The following is a 20689-nucleotide window of genomic DNA, read 5'->3' as shown; positions in this document are numbered from 1 at the left end:
TGGATGTAATATTTTTAGATATGATATTGTAGTTAAACCAGATGTTTTTAGCCAAAGCGCAGTGTAAAAGAGTATGTTCAGTAGATTCTATACTAGTGCAGTTGGGACAAGTGGTATTATTGTCGATGTATTTTCCGATTCTTTCCCTAACAGGGAGAGCTTTGGTGCAGATTTTCCAAATGAACATTTTGATGCGCGGAACGGTCGGGAGAGACCAGATGAAATTCCAGTTCTGGTTGTTAGGGTTGTGATTGCTGTTATTATTGCTGAGGTGCTGATACATGGAAGCAACCGTGAATTTACCCGATTTGGTAAGTTTCCATTTGAGCTGGTCCTTACCTTCGTTGTTCACCGGGATAGTTTTGATAAGATTCTGAGTATTAACGTCGAAGTTGGCTCTAAGCACTTCATTATTCCAGTTGTTGTTCGAGATAAGTTGAGCTACTTTGGTAAGATCAGAGTGATTGTTGTTCTGAATAGTTCCATTGATTTCAGGGATCCAATTGTCAGTCCAGATGTTAATGTCATTACCCGATTGCACTTCCCAAGTTGACAGATTTACCCTTAGTTTCTTCGTTAATCCATTGGAATTTCGTTTTTTAGTCCTGTAACCTTTTCTTTTGCATCAACAAGAAAAAAAAAGATATGGTGCATTTTAAGTAATGTTGACGCCCACCATTCCATTAAACCACCTAAATGTGGTGTCATCATATGAGCTCCATATGAGATGTGTCTTCTTGTTATTGGCAACATATCATACATGTGACAACCCATGAGGTTATTGTCACCATTTTACTACTCCTTCTACCCTATAAATAGATGTAAATGTTGTAGTGTTTGGACACATCAAACATGTCTCTTCTTATTAGCGACAACACATCGTACATGTGACAATTCACGAAGTTATGTGTCACCATGCTACTATTCCTTCCACCCTATAAATAAATGTATTTGTTATATTGTTTGGGGCATAGTACGTACGAGAAGAATCATATAAATGAAGATATTTTTCGCTTATATGCTTGTTTAGTTTTATCATATATCTATGGTCTTAGCATAACTATGTACCTCTCTTTTTTTTTTTTTTTTTTTTTTTTTGTTGAGAGAACTATGTACCTCTCTTACTCTTCCTTTAATTAAGTTGTATGCAAATATATACAAATACATAAATAATCCCATGAGGAACTAGACCAACGATTTACAACGCATTCAAAAATGTTTTCCTATTGCAATTAGAAAATAAATTGGTCTAACTTTTTGTCAAATTAAAGTTGACCAATTTATTACAAATTCTTTGCGGCGTCGAAAATATTCCTATTTTACCATAGCGCTGATCAATAAAGAAGGCCAGCGCTTAGGAGAAAGCTAAATAGTTTCCGGGGTGTGAAGACTTGGTCAATTTTGTTTGACAATTTTATTTAGGGGAAAGCAAAATAGCTTCTCCACCTCAGCTCTCTCTCCCTCCACCTCACTTCTTTCTCTCTCCCTACCATTCTCTCTCTCTTCTCCGATTAGGTCGCTGGTCGGAAAAATTTCCGGGCGGCGACTATGAAAAAAAAAAAATTTTCATCCACTCTCTCTCTCTCTAGAAACTCCGGCGCCGGAGTTTCTAGAGAGAGAGAGAAAGTGAAATAAATTTTTTTTTTTCATAGTCGCCGCCCGGAAAATTTTCCGGTCGGCGACCTAATCGGAGAAGACAGAGAGGTGAGGTGGAGAGAGAGGTGAAGTGAGGTGGAGTGTTTTTTTTTTATTTCCCCTTAAAATTTATTTCTCCGAAAAATTTCTAAAATTCTACATATTCCCTTTAAAATTTCACACCCCGGAAACTATTTAGCTTTCCCCAAAGCGCTGGCCATAAAGAATGGTCACTGCAATTTTGGTTCCAAATCCGAACCGGTACTCTTCGTCACTCATAGGGTTTTTCTAGGGTTCTTGATACATACATGCTTCTCTCTTTCTTTTGCGCTCTCTCACTGCTCTGCTTCTAGGGTTTTTCTAGGGTTCTTGGTTATCACGCCTCTCCTCACTTTACTTTCTCTCTCTAGAAGTTGCAGTGCTTCTGTAATAATGGATTCAACATCTCCATTAGCTCATCCTCTTCCTCCTTCAAAAACCTCATCTAGGGTTACACCAGAAACTGTTGTATTAGCAGTCAATTCTCTTCTCAAATGGAACAAATCCAAATCCAAAGATAAAAACCCTCAACTATTTGAACAAGACGATTTCTTCTACCTTGTCTTAACCCTAAAAAAAATCCCACCTAAAGGTCGTACAAACCCTTACAAACTCCCTCTTCCTCACTCTCTTCACCCATCTGATTCAACCGAAGAACGTTGCTTAATCATCGATGATCGTTCTAAATCTTCTCTCTCATCTGAAGCAGCTAAGAAAAAGATCAAATCTGAAAATGTTCCTATTTCCAAAGTTCTCAAACTTTCTAAACTCAAGAAAGATTATCGTGCTTTTGAAGAAAAACGAAAACTTCTTGGTTCTTATGATATGTTCTTCGCTGATAAACGGGTAATTCCTTTCCTTCCAAAGCTATTAGGTAAGCAATTTCTTAAGAAGAAGAAAATTCCTATTCCTGTTGATCTTACTCACAAGAACTGGAAAGAACAGATTGAAATTTCTTGTGGTTCAGCTCTTCTTTACTTAAGAACTGGTACTTGTAGTGTAATAAAGGTTGCTAGGGTTTCTATGGAACGTGATGAAATTGTTGACAATGTTATGGCTGCAATTGAAGGAGTAGCTGAGATTGTTCCTAAAAAATGGTTAAATATTCGTTCTTTCTATTTAAAATTGTTGGATTCTTTATCTTTACCTGTTTACCAGTCTGTCCCCGATTTAGGTTTAAAGATTGAAGGGATAACACAGATAGAGGAGCTTAAAGATGGACACTTAACTGAGAAAGGAGAAGAGATTCTGAAGAAGATTCTGAAGAAGAAGGGATCAAAAAAGGGTAGAATTCATGATGTTAGATACATGGATAATCAACTTGATGAGGAATTAGACGATATATCTGATGAGGGTAGTGAAGATTTGGAAATGGGTACACTTGAATTGAAGAGTAAAAAGAGAGAAAATCAAGGAGGGAATGTTCTTGAGGAGTCAAATGATGGAAATGAACTGAAGAAGAAGAATATTGTTGGTCAATTGAAGAAGAATAAGAAGCTGAACAAAACAAAAAATCAGGAGTGATATTCATAAGTTCAAGGTATTAGCTCAATTATAACTCCATTATAGTTTTTAGTTTTATTCTCTTAGATTCGAGATGAGTTTTCTTACTTCTACCATTACTTATAAAGATCATGGTCTTTGTTGCAGATATATATATATATATATATATATATATATATATGAAGATTTGATGCGATACATTTTATAGATTAATGAACACAAATATGTTACGATTTGAGACGTTGATACTATAAGTGTATTTAAATGACCAATTTATTCAGCTTTAGTCAATAAATTATCAAGTTAGAACCTTAGTTACTACTACGTGGATTTTGCAATTTCTTGGTAAAGAGAAAGGGAAATAATGGTAATGTTCTTCCGAGTTACAGTTGTCTTCATGTAACGAAAATAGGTTAAATTATATAGATTTACACATTTCTAACGCTTGATCAGTTTGTGTTATCATCTTATCTAGTTGTTAGTCAGTAGCTTTGCCATTAATATTTTGGTGCTTGTTCATAATGAAGCTGATTAACAGCATCCTACACTTTAGTGTTTGCTCTCACCCGTTTTGAACTTCTCAGATTATCTAGATTTTAAGATTAATCCATAGAATCGACTATATGCATCATGTTTGACGTACATGTAAGGAATATGATTACCAAAAATAGCAATTCAGAAATGCAATTCTTAGTAACGTTATCAATCACATATTCACATTACCTTGTTTTACTGTTTGGTTTGATCAAGAATAAGATTAGTAGAGATTGATTTTATCTATAGATTATTTCGATTTATGAATCCAAAGGGGTAAACCATAGTGAATCGCAAACCCACCCGCCCACAGGGTTGGGGTTCTCCCTTGAAGAGGAACCATGTTGCGGTAGAAATGTGATTCGTGATACATTCTTGTGTACTGAACACCATTAGTAAATGTGATCTTGGTAAATGCATTCCATTCATGAGGCACATTCTTATATGAAGTAAAAGTGTGGAAATAATGAAAAATCTAAACTTTCTTTATCTTGCCTTGCAAAGGGAAATCTATCATTTCACGGTCGAAATCCTAGTGAGATTAGGATGATAGATTTGTTAAGCACTAGAATTTTTTTTGTGGCACATTTCTCACTAGTACCTTATTCATTTTCATGATCAGAAGATTCTGAAGAACAGAAATCTGGAGGAAATAGGTCAATGCGAGGCAGTATTCTGTGACGAAGAAATAGGGGTGATCTGATCGAAGGAACACAATGGTTTTAGCTTTCCTTTTCCTTGTAGCTTTGACTAATTTGTTAGGAGGGCATAAAAGATGTCCCAACAGGTATTTTGTTTGCCCAAAAGACTGGCAGCTGCTTTTTCTGTATATTTATTGAAATTTTGCTCCATAATTGTTTTTTTGGTAGAGAATGCCTTTAGTACTACTTTTTTCTAGATATTCTTATGGGTTATTGTTTTAATGGCATTGTTATAAGCAAATTTTATATACAACATTGGTATAAGTACTTTCTGTGTGGCGATGCACGATCCCATTACTATGATTTGTCTTCACAAGTGCCAAGTTTCATGTTTTCCAAAGTTCCATTAGTCACTTCTGTCTGACTATCGGTGTATTGGTGTATGACGATATAAGAGTGTGTTGACATTCTTCTGACAATTCAAAATGAAAAAAACATTCTTCCTAAGGTGATCCAAAATAGCTAAGAAACTTCGAGTTGCTACCAGAAGTAATAGGACTCTGGTATGCCATGCGATCTCTCTGCATGGAGAAATAAGCATTGCACATGTGATGCAGCTAAAGTTGCATGAAATGATGTGTACCATCTTCGAGAATCTATCAACCACAACTCGTCGAAGTCACTACGCGAAATCTATCTATAAATCCTTCCAAATACTTTTAGAGCTTTCCTAGTAAATTGGAGAACAAGATATAAAGGGGGATTTGATTTGGTAAGTCTTAGAGAAAAACTAGTTTTACAACTAGCGTAAACAACCCTTATTTGACTTGGTCCAAACACTTGGACCAAATTTTGGTTAAGTCCATATGCCAAACTAATGAGTAGTGGTCGGAGATGAGATTTTTCGGCCACTCCTCATTAAAACTTTCACTGCTCATTAAACTTTGGGACGAGACATTTGGGACGATGAAAATTAGGGGAAGAAGGGAAGTGTGCCTCTTTTTTTTTTTTTTTTTTTTACAGATACCTTATATAACTAAATGGTAAGAATGCGGTTACAGTACATATTACAAATAAGTTTTGGAATGTGTTTTCATAATCTATTGCATTGAGTTTTCCTAAAACATTTGGCTAGCTTATCAACAGGGATATTGTGATTTCTGGCAATCTAGGAGAATTGAATACTATTAAACTTTGGGACGAGACATTTTGACTTGCTAAATGTGCGTTGTGGAATGCCAATGTATTGTTTTCCTGGAAGCGTACAGATGTTGGATCAGACTTCGGTTGTCGCTTTCAATAATTATGTGCGTGTAGTTATGAGTAAGCGTCAATGGGGCTCCGGATAAAATGGCGATGGCTTCACTTTCCTTGCTTGAACGAGCTCGAAGAGATTCTACTTTTGCTTCAATGAATTTGCCCTGAGACTCATGAACATTAAAGCTAATTCCTGTACAATTGTTAATGTCAGCAAACGAGGCATTTGTGTTAATTTTATAGTAAACCGGCGGAGTCCAACGTCGAGAACATAATCGTTTAGTGGTTTTAACTACAGCAGGAATACGAGGGAATGACTTGAGAGGGTCCATTAATGATATTCTAATAACATTGATCACATCGTGCTTTCCAAATGTATCATAAGATAGTAGAGAAATGGATGTCATTCGAAGTACATGAGATATTGTCTAAATCCTCCCAAGATAGAATCCAATCAGAAACCGACACTCTTGCTATTTGGGAAGTGCAAAATGGTTCTCAAATTAACATTTGGAATGACCACTGGATTCCGAACTCCCCCTCCTCATTCGAATCCAAATAATTCTAATTTCACCAAAGTTTCTAATCTCACCAAAGTTTCCTAGCTCTTTCATAACAATCAGTGGAATGAATTTCACCAAAGTTTCTAATCTCACCAAAGTTTCCTAGCTCTTTCATAACAATCAGTGGAATGATCAGATCCTGGAAAATACTTGACACACTTGTAACCTCATCAAATCCCTGTATATTAATAAAGACGGGCCAGACAAAATTCGGTGGACCCTCACTCAATCCGGAAAGTTCACTGTCCAAGAGAGGATTTCTTCCCATGTCAGATGGCATTGTGTTGAGCAAGAGTCAGTGTCCGAAGGATCCTGATGAGCAAGCATACATGAGCGAAATTCCTTATGCCTCGGCAATAGGATCCATCATGTATGCCATGATCTGCACTCGCCCTGACGTCTGATATATATGCTTTGAGCTTGTGTAGTCGTTACCAATCTAATCTAAGAGAAGCACACTGGACCGGAACCAAGAATTCTAAAGTACCTAAGAAAGATTAAGGATCAATTCTTGGTATATGGCGGGGAAGATAGACTTAAGGTTGAAAGCCATGTGGACAGGGCCGACCCAAGGTCGCGGTGGGCCTAAAGCAGACATATAATTGGGGGCCTTCTGTTAATTTTTTTTTGTTGCAAACCCTTTAATTAACTTATGTTTAATGCCCTTTTATTAACTGAATAACTATGTATCTCACTAGATATGACCCGTGCCTCCCGGCACGGATTCATTTGTCGAATGAGAGGACCAAAAAATGAAATTAATATACAACAGTAAGTTAGATTCCAAAAGTCTGAATTAGACTAATGTCCTTGAGACCAAATGAAAAGAAGAGATGCAAACTGTATAAAATTTTCATCGAGCATCTATTATTAGAACTATAATAGAATACTATGAATAGAATGGCAAATGCATCTGAAGTGTAAGTTAAAAAAAAAACAATTGTTAAAGAGATACACAAATGTACATCCATAACAGTATTATCACCACTACATCCAAGTAGCTTCTTCCCACTACCAACAAATTTGTAAGTTGTAACCAAACCTGCAGACAAAAACATAAGAGGATAAATAAATCTTCTTTCAGACTTCCTTCTTAAATGCAACACGAACATGGACAAAAAGTATGATAAACTCATCCGGACAATATTTTTTGTCCCATCAGGTTCTCTAAGGTTTTCTACATACTTTCTTTCAATATATTCGCTCAAAATTTCAAAACAAAAAACACAGAGGTCAATATTGTAATAATGCGTCTTCAAATCCAACTCTACTATATCGAAGAACCTTCACAAGACAATCTTGAGGCATTTCCAACTACCATGAACAACATCAACATACACTTGAATAGACGGTCAACAAACACATAAACAATAACTAATTGAATCATTTAAAACATCAACGCGCAAAAATAATTAGGTCAACTTGAGCTGATCAACCTATTTTAGAACTAACAATTGGCCTTTCGCATACTTCATAATGACAAGCAGATGCCATGTAGCGGGCATGAATCCTGTATATGGTTTTTCTTATTAGCGAATGCAATAGGTAAAAATAAGTTTCCGGATTCACATATTTAAACTGAAGCCACATGCCTTGAGAAGGTACTAAGTAACTTGGAGAGTGTAACTTCGGTTAGAAGTACAAATAGAAACGAAGTGTTTGTGTAGTGTGAAGCAGTAACTCGTAACCAAGGAGTGGGGCATCCCACACCTGGACAAGAAACATTCCAAAAACAACTCAAGAACAAATGATAAGGACGAAACAAAAAAAAAACATCCAATGGATAAACTAACCTTTGTCGGTTTATCCAGAGAACAAGATAATAAAAACTGATCCCAACAAAGAACATACATTACAACTCCTGTGCTTTGTCAGTGTTTGAGGTCTCAAGGTCCCATACCTGATTGAATTTTTTTTTTTACAGTTTTAATGAACATAAAAAATATATTCTTTGCAAGAAAAAGCATTGTGGAAGAACAAATAGCAAAATTTCCCATGTACCAAGTACGAAACCCTGAAGGAGGAATACGGATGGAGAAGAGCTTCTAGAAAGGCTTTACCTGTTTGTCGTTATATTATTTAGGAATTATGGCTATAAATCGTGCAGAAAAAGTTTTAAAAAAATTTAGAGAAAATCTAAGATTTTTGGTTTTAGCACCAGGCAAACTAAGAACTTAGAAAGCCTATAGACTTAGTAATTTCTAAATTTAGAATGGTAGGATCTAGGAGAGTAGAAAAAGTAACTCACCCTTATTGTGTTGTCCATCGATATAGGGTAGAGTCAACTACTAATGAAACCACAGAGGAAGTGTGTCCTTACGACACTAAATTTCCAGGCCAAGATACTACTATCCTGAAGTAGTAAAAAAAAAGCGTTTATGTTAATTCCCCGTAATGGAAAAATGAAAATGAATGTCAGAATCGGATTTAGATAAATCCAAGAATCAAATGCGATACCACTATAGAGAAGATTTTTGACATTTAAAGAACATAACGGCGTACCAGTCAGAAGCATTTCAATTCCCACAACCAGGTCATAAACTGTCTTGTAAACCCACTAAGACTGGGATCTATATTGCGTTGACTATCGACGCCTGCAACATTTTCACAATGACAACAATGGAGCAAGATAAAATTGGGTCAGACGAACAATTAGGTAAACTTAAACTCCTGAGATTTCGACAAATTTTGGAAACATCAAATAATGAACAAGTCGCCTGACAACATTTAGAATTGCAACAAAACCCCATGGTCCTTCACTAATCATGCAACCAATGTCACCTTTCAGATTGACCGCACCAGCACACTATGCATCATGAATACAAGCTACAAATAAGTCTCATAAAGATTAATAAAGCTAAATTGAAAAAGAAAGAAGAGCACACACAAAAAAATGCTTTAACAACCTAGTCAGTGTGAGATTATCAAACTCGAACCAATTGATCTTTGCTCCCAGAATATAATTTGTCAGACGCCATTGGAAAAGCAATCCCAATGATGACCTGTCATAAAATGCTCGTTCAGTTTATAACTATGGGAATGTAAATCAAACAACCATGAAAATCGAGCAAGAACCTCCTCCTACTGGCCCAACACGACCCTATCCGTGTTGAGAAAAAGAGCCTGAGAAATTCCCATCATTAAGTGGTATGTGTGATCGCTTTTGTGCAATTCCACTGCTACTTGCCATGGCAGTTTGGTGTGTCGATACTGACAGGGATTCCTGTTGCATCTCCTTGCCCTCTAGTGATACCATACTCACAAGGATCAAGAAGTCCATCATGATGCGATTTTGTTCATTGATGTTACTATCAAGCCAATCGCCTCGATTAGCATTATATGTTTCAAGTAAGTTCAATTGTACTATCACAGTTCAATTGAATTGCATCTATATTGGGAGTGAGACAACAAATTTATCGTCTACGAATAAAAAAAAGTTGAAACAGACGACTGCAAATGGCTTTTTCAGATCGTACTTGAGCGTCAACCAGACTCATTCGAAAATGATGTCAACTTGCAAATTCACCAACAAAACAATCAAAGAGAAGAGAGATGCATTTGATAATGAAATAAAGATAAATGGCAATAACAAGTGTTTGCTTCTGAAACAAATTTTGTCCATGGCTTCTCAAAGCTAATTCTAAAACTACTACACATCTTTATCAGAGAACTTTCAAAATTAAAGAGAATAAGACTTACAAGGCGGCAAACATATGAAATAAGAATTTTAGCTTCTCTATCCCGCTTGGTTCATATGTTTCTGAAGAAATCATGTATGAATAAAACTACTAATAAACTTCAGTATATGAATCAGATGGAATTCAAGTATGAATAAAGCAATCAATAAACTTCAAATTTCTGCAAAATCAAGTATCAATAAAGCATTTCATCAAACGCCTTGGAAGCAATTTCCGATTTACAAGTTTTACTTCTCTAAAAGCATCTAGATTGGATAAAATATGTTTCTCATGAACCACCTCATCCCATGAAAACCAGATAGTGGCTTATAAGATCAGGAACTATAAATTGAAGAAAAAATTAATGTAAAAAAGGAAGAAAAGACCAGTATCTATTTTTTATGAGCTTGTTACCCCTAGCTTCTTTGTTGGTTCCAGCTTTTAGAATTCCTCTTCAAGATTACTCGACATAGTTTTCTCTCTACCATGCAACACCTATGGAGTATAAAGAAGTTTCAGAGGAGACGAATAGATGAGGTGATGCTATGGCATCCAAATTTAAAATCTTCACCATCTTCCGGTCAAGAGAGACATTTTTTTAGGGGAGAACTGAGAAGATGAAAGACGTGAATTCAGATGAAGTGAGTTAAGGTACCGAATGAAGGAAGAGAAGACTGAGAGATTGGAACGGCTAATTTAATGTAGCCGTTTCAATTACCAAGTCAAGTAGGATTCAACCGCTAGGATCAAGGGGTCCCTTATATGTGGATTAGTCTGAACGATCCAGATAAAAAGAGAATGACCTATGTGGTTGTCCAAGTCATCATCCAACTCAGTATCCAACTCATCATTTAGGAATTTTTATTTTGTCCTAGTCACAACCTCTCTGTTTTGTTATATAGACTAGGCATAACCCCCGCCCTACGGGCGGGGGAATGCCCTTTTGCGCAACGCAAAGAAGTTAACATACGAGCAATCTAACAACTTTTTAGAATAATTTAACTGATGATTATTGAATCAAGTAATGACCTAAATAAAAACAAACCATTATGTTGACCAACAATTAGATCTGCAGAAATCATAAACAGAACAAATGTAAAAATTATCTGAGCAATATATGTGTAAATTCAAGAAAATAGTTTTCACTTGCAGATTTTTTTAAGAAATCCATATAAATAGTACCCTTCAATCATGGAAGAAATGAAGTTTCAGAGAAAGCACCCACAACATTCGCCTAAATTCTTCACCATTGTGTCAACATTTGTTCAAGATCTTTACAATTATGAGATTATTGTTGTGGATGTTAGATATTGTAGTTCACTTGGGAGTTTCTACCAACCATCCACACGCCTTGCTTCTCTCTTCCTCTTCCTACCCATATGGGGAAAAAGAGAAATCACTTAATATCCTTTATTAAAGACTAAGAAACAAGTAAATTAACAAGTAACTAAAATTAACTTTCGCCCAAATCTCCTTCACTTTCGAAGAGGAAGTTTCAATTTTAATTGTATGTTAGATCTAGTCTCAGTTTTTGGAGTACCAAAAGAGTGGAAGAGAAAAGGAAAGAGGAAGTTAACATGGGCACAAGTTTCTTCGATATTGAAAAATTATCTGCATCTGCATAAACCAATATTATGAAAATATCTTCAACTGGTGTTGGGGATCCTCAATCTCTTTTAGGGTTACCATATCTAAAGATGGTTTCTTCCAATTCTGAGGCCAAGTCTTTTTTGATGTTTGGGTTTGGATAATCAAGTGACTCAGAGAAGAGACGACATCAAGAAGGAAATATCATATTCGAACAACTTCAATCCGCAAACTCATCAAATCTCTAAATTCTCCACTAATTGCAATGACAGATATGTACTACTCTGAAATCCAAGAGATGATGGGTTCGATTCATAGAGGTGGTCTTCATTACTAATGTAAAAAGTCTGTGATTATATGGCGTAAATAAATTATAGATCTTTGCTAGGTCTTGTTATGGCCTTTAAAGGTCTCGGTATAGACTTATAGGGTTTTGCTATGACCTTTAGAGGTCCAAGTATCTATATTTATGGCAGTAAAGTGTTCATTCAATCGTCATGATGTAATTTAATTTTGTAGTAACATGATGTATTAAAGTCCTGTAAGATGTTTGGATTCAAATCCACCATTATTGAAATGAAAGTTTATTTATCAAAAAAAAATTTTTGACTTCAAGTAGAACAAAAAAGAATAATGCTACTCAAACTCCCAAAATACAAAGTCAAGAAAGTAGGCACTTTGAGAGGGTAACAATTTGCAAATCACTTTTACTTTGGTAAAGTTGAATAAAATCCACGCTCTCAAAGTGCCTACTTTATTGACTTTGTCCATACTTTGGGAGTCTGAATACAACAAATAAAGATAGTTTTCATCCTTATCATTATCATGGCCTTTCTTCATCTCTTGAAACTACCTACAAATTTCACGAAAATCCTAACTAAGAATACAAAAAAAATGAGGAATGGGTAAATCAAATGACGTTCGGAATACAAAAAAAATACTAAGTTGAAGCACAGTGGATTTGCATATCTCATCTCGTGAACGTGGATTTGGTTCCTTTTCCTCCTCATCGTTGTTGTTCGACAAGATTCTCAAGAATTGATTGAACGGATCTCTGTTGGTTAAGTATAGTATCTTCTTTCATTTTTTTATCACATAATGCCTCGCATTGAATCAGTCTTTACCTACACAATTCAAGAGATAAAAAATAAGTGAATTGAACATCAAAGTAATCGAATAAGACCACTGGCTTCGGCGAGTCAGCCCCCTTACTTTCTCAATATGTCCTTCAATAACAAAATATAGGGTAAATGAATTTAAGCAGTCATACCTCATAAAGTTTATCAAGCCCAATGCTTGGAACTCACAAATTTAAATATTTCATATCACACGATTATAGTTTTATGTGGGAAAATACTCACGAGCAGATCTAAGGTAGTTTATAATTTTAACTCAAGTTAAATAAACCTCGTACAGAACAAGAACTTCGCTTTTAGGGATTATAAATCAATTTATCTGGATCCTTAGTGTCAAACATTCATCCCAAACGCAACAATATTTGATCCATATACCCATTGTAAAAGTGATCCTAATTAGTAAGTGGAACACCAGAATCTTCTACTGAGGTGTTTTTTTGTTTTCCTTGTAAATTAATCTGATAATTCAGTTGTTTACCTATTTTAGTAACAACATCACGGCTATGAGCCTATGATGGCATGGTGAAATTGAATTTTAGCGTTTAGCCATTTCTTACGGATGGAAATGGGGAGGCTTGAATAACGTACCCGTAATGAAAAATGAAAACAACAAAAAGATGAGTAAAAGAAAATAGACATACCTATGATAGTAATGGACTAATAGAAAACCATTGCAGCTTCATCTTATGAGATGTAGCGAGGAAAATAAAAATGAGCATCTACTTTAAGTAGCTTTCCTGGTCTTGTTGATTAAGAGAAAGCTCCCACCATCATATCATCATGGATCATCACAGGCTTATATGATTTCACATATTGAAGTAAAATAAGTAATCCAAACAACCAGAGACGTCTGCAAGGCACAGAAAGAAGATCTATAAAACAAAAGAAGCAGATAACGCGAGTGGGACAACAAAAATTTGCAGAACCCTAGAGAGAAAAATATGACTATGTTTAAGACTTGAGAGGAAGGTTGCACGGAGTAAAAATACAAAGCAGCTACCCGATTACGAAGTAGTATTCCTTTTTAGTATTTCTACGAAACATGTGGACAACAAAATAAGGTGAGTGGTGGAATATATTTGAATAAGAGAGATGCAAAATGTGTTAACTTTAGTCTACATACGAAGTGTTGGAAGTTCTTTTTTCGCGTTATTATCGTAGACCGGAGTTACGAAATTAACACATATTTTTTATTGAAGATATATATAAAAAACATATATGATATTCAAGTACAACATTTAGTAAACTAACTGGTGTAAGCTCTCTAGCATGAATTGGCCTACAAAAACAGATTGTTATTGGTTCTTCGTACCCGGTGAATGTAAACCAGCTATTATACCCGAAGAAGAATTAATAAAGAGAAATACTTAGATGTAAATTCTTCATTTCATGATCTTATTAATAATAAAGTAATGCCATATAGAACTTACTTGATCAATTGCAAAAACCACATGAACATCTTTAACCGATGCTAATTTTTTGCTTTGACGAATGACGGTCACACCAACGGTAGCATGGATGTGAGAATTTCTGTTTGAATCAAGTAAACAAAAAATGTAACTTCAGGCATAATTATCGAGTCCACCCCTCTTAACCATCCAAAAACTCCAACTTACCTCAAAAGTTCACATTCTTATTCCAAGTTATGAATTGGATTTTCTGCTCATCTACTCTTTCATGCCAGAAGAAGTCATCTTTAACTTTGTGGTATTAATCACTCAAACATTAACCTAAAACCATCTATCCTACATTTTAAATCTCTTTTGCCTAAAAATAAAAGTATCAAATCCATAAATCTAGCTACATTTGAAAGAAAACCCCAATTTCCAAACAAGATAATCAATTTCGAAAGTTATAAATTGAATCCTCAATAGAGCTATGATATTCACACTATTGTTAAGGTTGAAAAATGTAGATTTGAGATGCGTAACGGGAACAGTAAAAGAAGACGTGGATGAACCTAGATAAAATAGTTGGTACTGACATCAACAAGAACTTTATCGGCATGACCAGAGTTTTGGGTACATAGAAAGATGCAGTGAGTTGGGGAAACATTTTCATCAAGAACATAATCAAATTAAAGTAAAGAGGAAGAAAAATACCTCAATCGGCTGGAATCGGAGGAAGCTTCCTATTTGTATGTCGAGGAATGGAATAAGAAATGTAAGTAACCCTGGATGAGCACTTGAATGAAATCGATCTCGATTCCTCTCTAACGGCGCCCATTGATTGTGAAGGACGAGGAAGGAAGGTAACGACAGACTTCAAGGAGGTAAGATGTGTCATTTCATTTAAGTTACATTTCCTCGAGGTATCCAAATGCAGAAGAACATTATTGACCATAAAGATGATAAATTTTTTGGACAAAAACGATATTAGAAGTGGAAAGAATATAACTTTTAGAATAATTATTAAGCACATGGCAGTCAAAAAATACACGTTTCTGGATTGAAACAGTCAATTTTTGGCGACATTGAAGAACATATATTATTATAATGTTAATATTTACGTTTGTATATATGACGGTTCTCAAATCTAACAGATTTTGTTAGGCTAGTATCTCGTTGACTCTAATATAACATATTGTATAGCTGCAGAAAGTATTGTGCAATTTTGTGTGGTCCAATTACGTTGTAGCAGAACTTGCAGCTCATATCATGTTCCACTGTGAAATGGCACTGATAGAGTTATAGGGGGCGGTGGGTTTAATTTTGAAACAAGCATATAAGCAAGGTTAATTGGCTTACCACTCCCTGACTTTATCCGATTTTTGTGTTTTCAGAAGCACCATTTAATGGAGTGTATTCCCAACTGTGCCACCTCGTTAAGCTCTAGTTCTTGCAATACTCAAGGTACCCAATCTGAAAGAGATCACAGTACACGTTTCACATACTATGTCAAACGTGTTTAAACTCCAACGAAAAAGTATGATAATATCTCATCTTATTAGTGTGAGAAATCATTGGAAAACAAACATGAAAGGCATCTAGAAAGTTACAATTAAGAACCTGTGAATCCTTAACAGTATCAAAATATTCATCCTTTAAATACTATAATTAGAATTTGAAATTTAGATATGAGCAAATGTTTTATTTAAATGAAGAGAGCAATAGTTGCTTAATAAATTAAAAAGAAATACTCACTTAGCATTTCTAGTAATCATCTTTGCATGGCTTCTACATTTCAAGTCGAGAATCTATATAGAAAACAATAACAAAAGAGTTAAAACATATAAACAATAATAAAAGTAAGAGAGATAAAATGACTCAAACATTTCACTAGTTAAAACATCAAATAACCTAAGGTATACATCCAACGATTCTCTCAAGTTGTAGATTATCATCTTGATATTTAGACAGAAAATCAGATTCATGAAATTCCATATGAAGAAAAAATTAATTCTCTTGATCATTGAAAGTAACTAAAACACCTAATCAATCCTTCAACACAACAATCAATCGACTTACAATGGTAAGTTACAGACATGAAGAAGAGACGATTTTAAGAGATTGTAAGTTGTAGAGGATTTTCCAAGGGTTGTAGTTATTTTATAACCCTGAGCTTAAGGTAAAACCTGGATGATGAGGGGAGAGATCATGGAGAGAGGTGTAGGAAACTAAAGAGTTTTGTAAATGAAAGTATTAAATGTGGGTTAGGAGATTAAAGGGTTACATCAAATTATGTGAATTTGTGATATTTGAACTACATATATGACACTTAAAAATCAATCAAAAGTAACATATTTCAATTTCATGAACTGCTTGATGCAAAGACTTATTCCTACCTTCTTTTGATAAACTTTTCATAAGAAAAACAAAAACAATTACAGAAGTAAAAAAAGAAATTAAAAAGGGAATAACCAAAACAATTGATACTTCAAACCTCTATGAGACATTCTTTCAAACATTTTGTGTACAGATAAACTTTAGTGGTCAGAATCTAATTAACCTGTAGAAATTTAATACTGAGACATGAATTGAAGTTGAAGATCTGTTCTTTCCCATGGGAAATGAGAAAAGGAGAAACTTGAGAGTTTGTTTGCAAATAATGGAATCTGTGACAATCCTTTGATATTTCAAATTTTCAATATATATCTTGCAAACAATGAAATCAAATCAAATAAACATAAAAAAACTAAACAAATTAGATTCAAATCTAAACAGATTAATAAAGAACTCTCTAGTACAAATTATAACCCACTGAACTTTTTGATTTAATTTGTATATTCAATTGATTGAACCCTTAAGACATTGATTTCTACTTCGAACAAAAGCAACCCATATTGTTTGGATTGTTCGAACTATATGAAAAATCAATCCCATCAAAACTCAAAATTATAACCCACTGAACTTTTTGATTTAATTTGTATATTCAATTCCATAGATAATAGTAAAAAAGAAAACCTAGACCAGAACCAACAATTTGATGAGATAAAAGCCAACCTTACCTTCAATGTTGGCAAACATATGACAGACAAGGGGGAGAGACAAACGACTGAAGATGATGAGACTCTGTTACATTGAATCTGTTGCAGAGAGAAAGAGGAGAGTAAAGTCGTGAGAGGTAAAAGGAAAATGGACGGTTTGGTAGCCAAACGATCGTTATAGCATGGACAGTCAGATTCAAGTATTGGAAAAGAGAATGGATGGGTGGATTTGTTTTTGTATTGTGGTGGTCCTAGTCACACTGCCAAGTCAGATTAATGTGTCCTAGTCATATTTTATGTAATTAATTGTGTCCTAGTCACATTGATCTGTTTTGTATAATAGATTTTGTCGGAGTACACTTATAATTAGTTATGCATTTTTAATGTTAAATCGTTCTTTTTAATATTAAATTGTTCGAAAGTACCTAAAAGTGTAAACAAACAATTTTTCTGAAATTAAATCCACCTAACTTTGAAATAATTTTTTTGTTTATAAAAAAACTGTCAATTTTTTGTCATTTAAAAACTTGAGTTGCATACTAAATTTAAAAGTTCTGGACAACTATAGTTTTGGCAACTGTTTTCATTTCTAATTTAAAAAAAAATAAGAGTCATAATAAACAACATTTTTTTTATGAAATTCGACTATTATAACAACCTTTGGTCATATTAGATGCAAGCTAGCAATTTTCTACTCGTGTGTGCGTGAGTGAGTGTGCGTGTGTAATTTTGGCGATTGAAACATTACTGCCATATTGTTAACAAAAAAAAACATTAGTGCTATACAGTAGTCTTTTTCACGACACTTTATACGCCTGCTACATTTACAACTTAAAGTTGTGCGCCAAAGATTTTCAATATTAGGATCAATCAAAACATCACAAAATTATACATTACAAATAGTAACATATTTCTCGTCCATTTAAATGCAAACCATATGTACAAACAAAAAATTATCAGTTGAACAAAAACTTATTATGATGTTCTTGATGGATCAAAATTGTTTTGTGAAATAAATAAATAAGACTTTCTTTTGTTGCAAGAAATATATAAGACTTTATGAACTAAATGAGTTCTAGAGTCTTTTTTTATTAATGTCAAATCTTATTTAAAATATAGAATTGAAAAGACCAAAAATTTGGTGACATAGAGGATCGAACTCATGACCTCTTAAATAAGATACATATACTTCGCCAACAGGTCTAGAACACTTTTATGCACGAGTCCTTGATACTTTGTTTTTAAGTTTAGATTCGGGGGCCCTTAATGTACCCTTAACAACTTGGGGCACAAAACCACCGCTTTGGTGGCTTTGGCCTGGGCCGGCACTGCATGTGGATGCAAGTTTCCAGACGGATAAAGATGATTTCAGATCGCAATCTGGTTACGTCTTTTGTCTGAATGGAGGAGCAGTGAGCTGGAAAAGTTCCAAACAGAGCACTGTTGCAGACTCTAAAATGAAAGCAGGACACCCAGCAGCTTCGGAAGCAGCAAAGAAAAGAGTTTGGATAAAAAAAAGTTCACAGTGGAACTTAGTGTCATACCTGGCATAGAAGAGAGGGAATAACTTTATATTATGACAACAATGAAGCAATCGTCTAAACCAAAGAACTTAGAGCACACCAGAAATCCAAGCACATCCAAAGGAAGGACCGCGTGATCAGGGAGATCACATAATGCAAGGATGTGGTCATTTGCAAGGTTCATACGGATGACAATGTGGCAAATCCGTTGACTAAACCATTATCTATGCTCAAACACAATACCCACACAACATGCACTGGTATAAAGCGCATTGGAGAATGACATTAAATGTAATTTAGATTAATGAAAGAGTTCATGTACCTAATTACTTACATTCAATATATAAATAAACGTTGTTTATTTTGTCACATAAAATTCGGTTTAGTATTTAAAGTGACAGTCCACCGCTAATTCCAAATAGGCTTGTCAGATGCGTGATCTGATAAATAAAACCCTATTAAGTGAACTTGGAATTATTTCGTTATCATCTCCCTAGACTAGGTCATTGCATGAACATCAATCACTTACGAAGACTAACACGTGAGATTGACATCATAATGCAGTTTCATGGGCTATATGAATAGGAGTATTTTAGTCGACTACGTGGGCGTATGATTGGGAATATACAGTGGATAACCCACCACGAGAGAAAACCAAAAGTGATGAATGTCAAAAACTCTCATTGACAAGATTAGAGAGATTCCTCAAAACATGAGTGCTCCACTCATCTTTTGTAAGGAATGTCTAATTTTGGTTCCGTTAAACGTTGCGCGATAAAAGGAGGTTATAAAGGCGGACACTGGAAAAGACATGATAGACATGAAGATAAGTGAGAGTGCAAGAATGAACTATGTCCTCCTAATTGAATTAGGATCAGTATCTCCGGGCCACTTGATGTGTAAAAACTGGAAAATGCATGGTCATGCTCAAATGGATTAAAAGGTTAATCTTTTAGTTAACAGTTATACTCGAGATCATGAGAGTCTGAAAAGGGATGACTTATCAGATGGGATACGAAGTGACATAAGAATCGAAGAATTGCACTTGTTCTAAGTACAAGTGGGAGACTGGAGAGGATGTCCTTCGACCAAAGTGGAAATGCGAGCAATTTGTCGGAAAGGATAATCAGTGAAGAAGGTCATCAAAGTCCAGACGATTTAGGGTTTGTAGTGTTTAGCTAGAAACCAACTACAATCGTCGAATCACAGGGTGATTCGAGGCTAACATCGTCCTGATCCTACATCGGTTTACGCCAAAGAGTGCCGGTTTGATCGGAAGATATGATAAGAGGGATGAGACATATACGTATGGATAGATTCATATATATGTTCGAAAAGGCCGTAAGCAAAGATAGCAAAGTTCAGGCCAAAAGGAGTTTTGGCCCGGGCATAGCCCATAAGTGGGCCGTCCATAGCATGGCCGACCACACCATAAAGAGGTCAGCCATGCCTAACCCAATAAGAGGCAGATCTGGCCGACCACCTTAGTTAGGGGTTCCCAGATGATTTACTCATTTGGGAATCACAATCAGAGTTGGACTCTGAATTTGTTTGTGTGGCCATTAAGGAATCCTTGTTCGAATATGATTTTTACTCGTAGGATTCTATTTAAGGGCCTCTTTAGAACATAAACAGGTGTGGAAAATTCTCAGAGAGATTTTATCTTTACAACATCAAGTAAAGAGCGAAAGAGGAAATAATTACTAGCTATTTATCTAGTCTAAAAAAGAAGGAGTTCTTCGTCTAACTGCCGGGAAATTCTAGCTAACTGAAAGGTGGGAGACGAAGTTGATTGCTCGGTTGTCTCAAGTAGAGGACCTATAGCTGGAGCTCTTGGTCTTCAAAAAAGCAATCTATTTAGTTTGTGGGAATTAGCGATTAAAGTAAATCTTTAAACCGCTTAGTTCATATTTAGCTTATACATGAAATCCTGGGGTACTAGTGTTAGATATTAGATGTCTGAGATTACGATTACAACAGTAGGAGACACCATAACCCAACAACCCCTTAGCCAGATAATTTAGAGAGAAAATGGAGACCAGAAGAAAGAAGGGAGAAAGGAAGAAGAAGAAATGAAAAGGAAGAAGGATTTTTCTTTGGGTTAGGTCGTCGATCGGATTTTTCCCGGGCGGCGACCTTCTGTGCGAGAAGAAAGTTGAGGTGAACAG

The 20689-nt window shown here is 35.2% G+C and overlaps 1 protein-coding gene and 2 long non-coding RNA genes across 4 annotated transcripts; 1 reads left to right on the top strand and 2 right to left on the bottom strand.

Annotated features, from left to right (window-relative positions):
- Positions 1 to 1869: 1869 nt before the first annotated feature.
- On the top strand, positions 1870 to 4665 carry LOC147548673 (uncharacterized). Of its 2 annotated transcripts, none has more exons than XM_086671765.1 (2): positions 1870 to 3214; positions 4337 to 4665. In XM_086671765.1, exon 1 carries the CDS (start codon positions 2068 to 2070, stop codon positions 3196 to 3198), a length of 1131 nt encoding a protein of 376 aa, XP_086527891.1. In that variant the 5' UTR covers positions 1870 to 2067; the 3' UTR covers positions 3199 to 3214; positions 4337 to 4665. The 2 variants fall into 2 exon arrangements, with proteins under 2 accessions (XP_086527891.1, XP_086527890.1); XM_086671764.1 differs by having other exon boundaries at positions 4334 to 4665.
- A 3099-nt stretch (positions 4666 to 7764) lies between these two features.
- Positions 7765 to 10579, bottom strand: LOC147548672 (uncharacterized). The gene is made up of 4 exons (XR_015238242.1): positions 9079 to 10579; positions 8675 to 8978; positions 8421 to 8525; positions 7765 to 7882 (listed from the first exon to the last, which is right to left on the bottom strand). It is a non-coding gene; the product is annotated as an uncharacterized LOC147548672 (long non-coding RNA).
- A 1655-nt stretch (positions 10580 to 12234) lies between these two features.
- Positions 12235 to 17147, bottom strand: LOC147548671 (uncharacterized). The gene is made up of 7 exons (XR_015237766.1): positions 17020 to 17147; positions 15716 to 15768; positions 15320 to 15433; positions 14675 to 14877; positions 14003 to 14102; positions 13214 to 13422; positions 12235 to 12560 (listed from the first exon to the last, which is right to left on the bottom strand). It is a non-coding gene; the product is annotated as an uncharacterized LOC147548671 (long non-coding RNA).
- Between the last annotated feature and the right edge of the window lie 3542 nt (positions 17148 to 20689).

This window comes from Eschscholzia californica, unplaced genomic scaffold (assembly GCF_041429995.1).
Source record: "Eschscholzia californica isolate CP2 unplaced genomic scaffold, dmEscCali1.0.p SCAF_3, whole genome shotgun sequence".
Taxonomy (NCBI): Eukaryota; Viridiplantae; Streptophyta; class Magnoliopsida; order Ranunculales; family Papaveraceae; genus Eschscholzia; species Eschscholzia californica.
The sequence above is the reverse complement of the archived record's forward strand: the minus strand, read 5'-3'. Positions and strand labels throughout refer to the sequence as shown.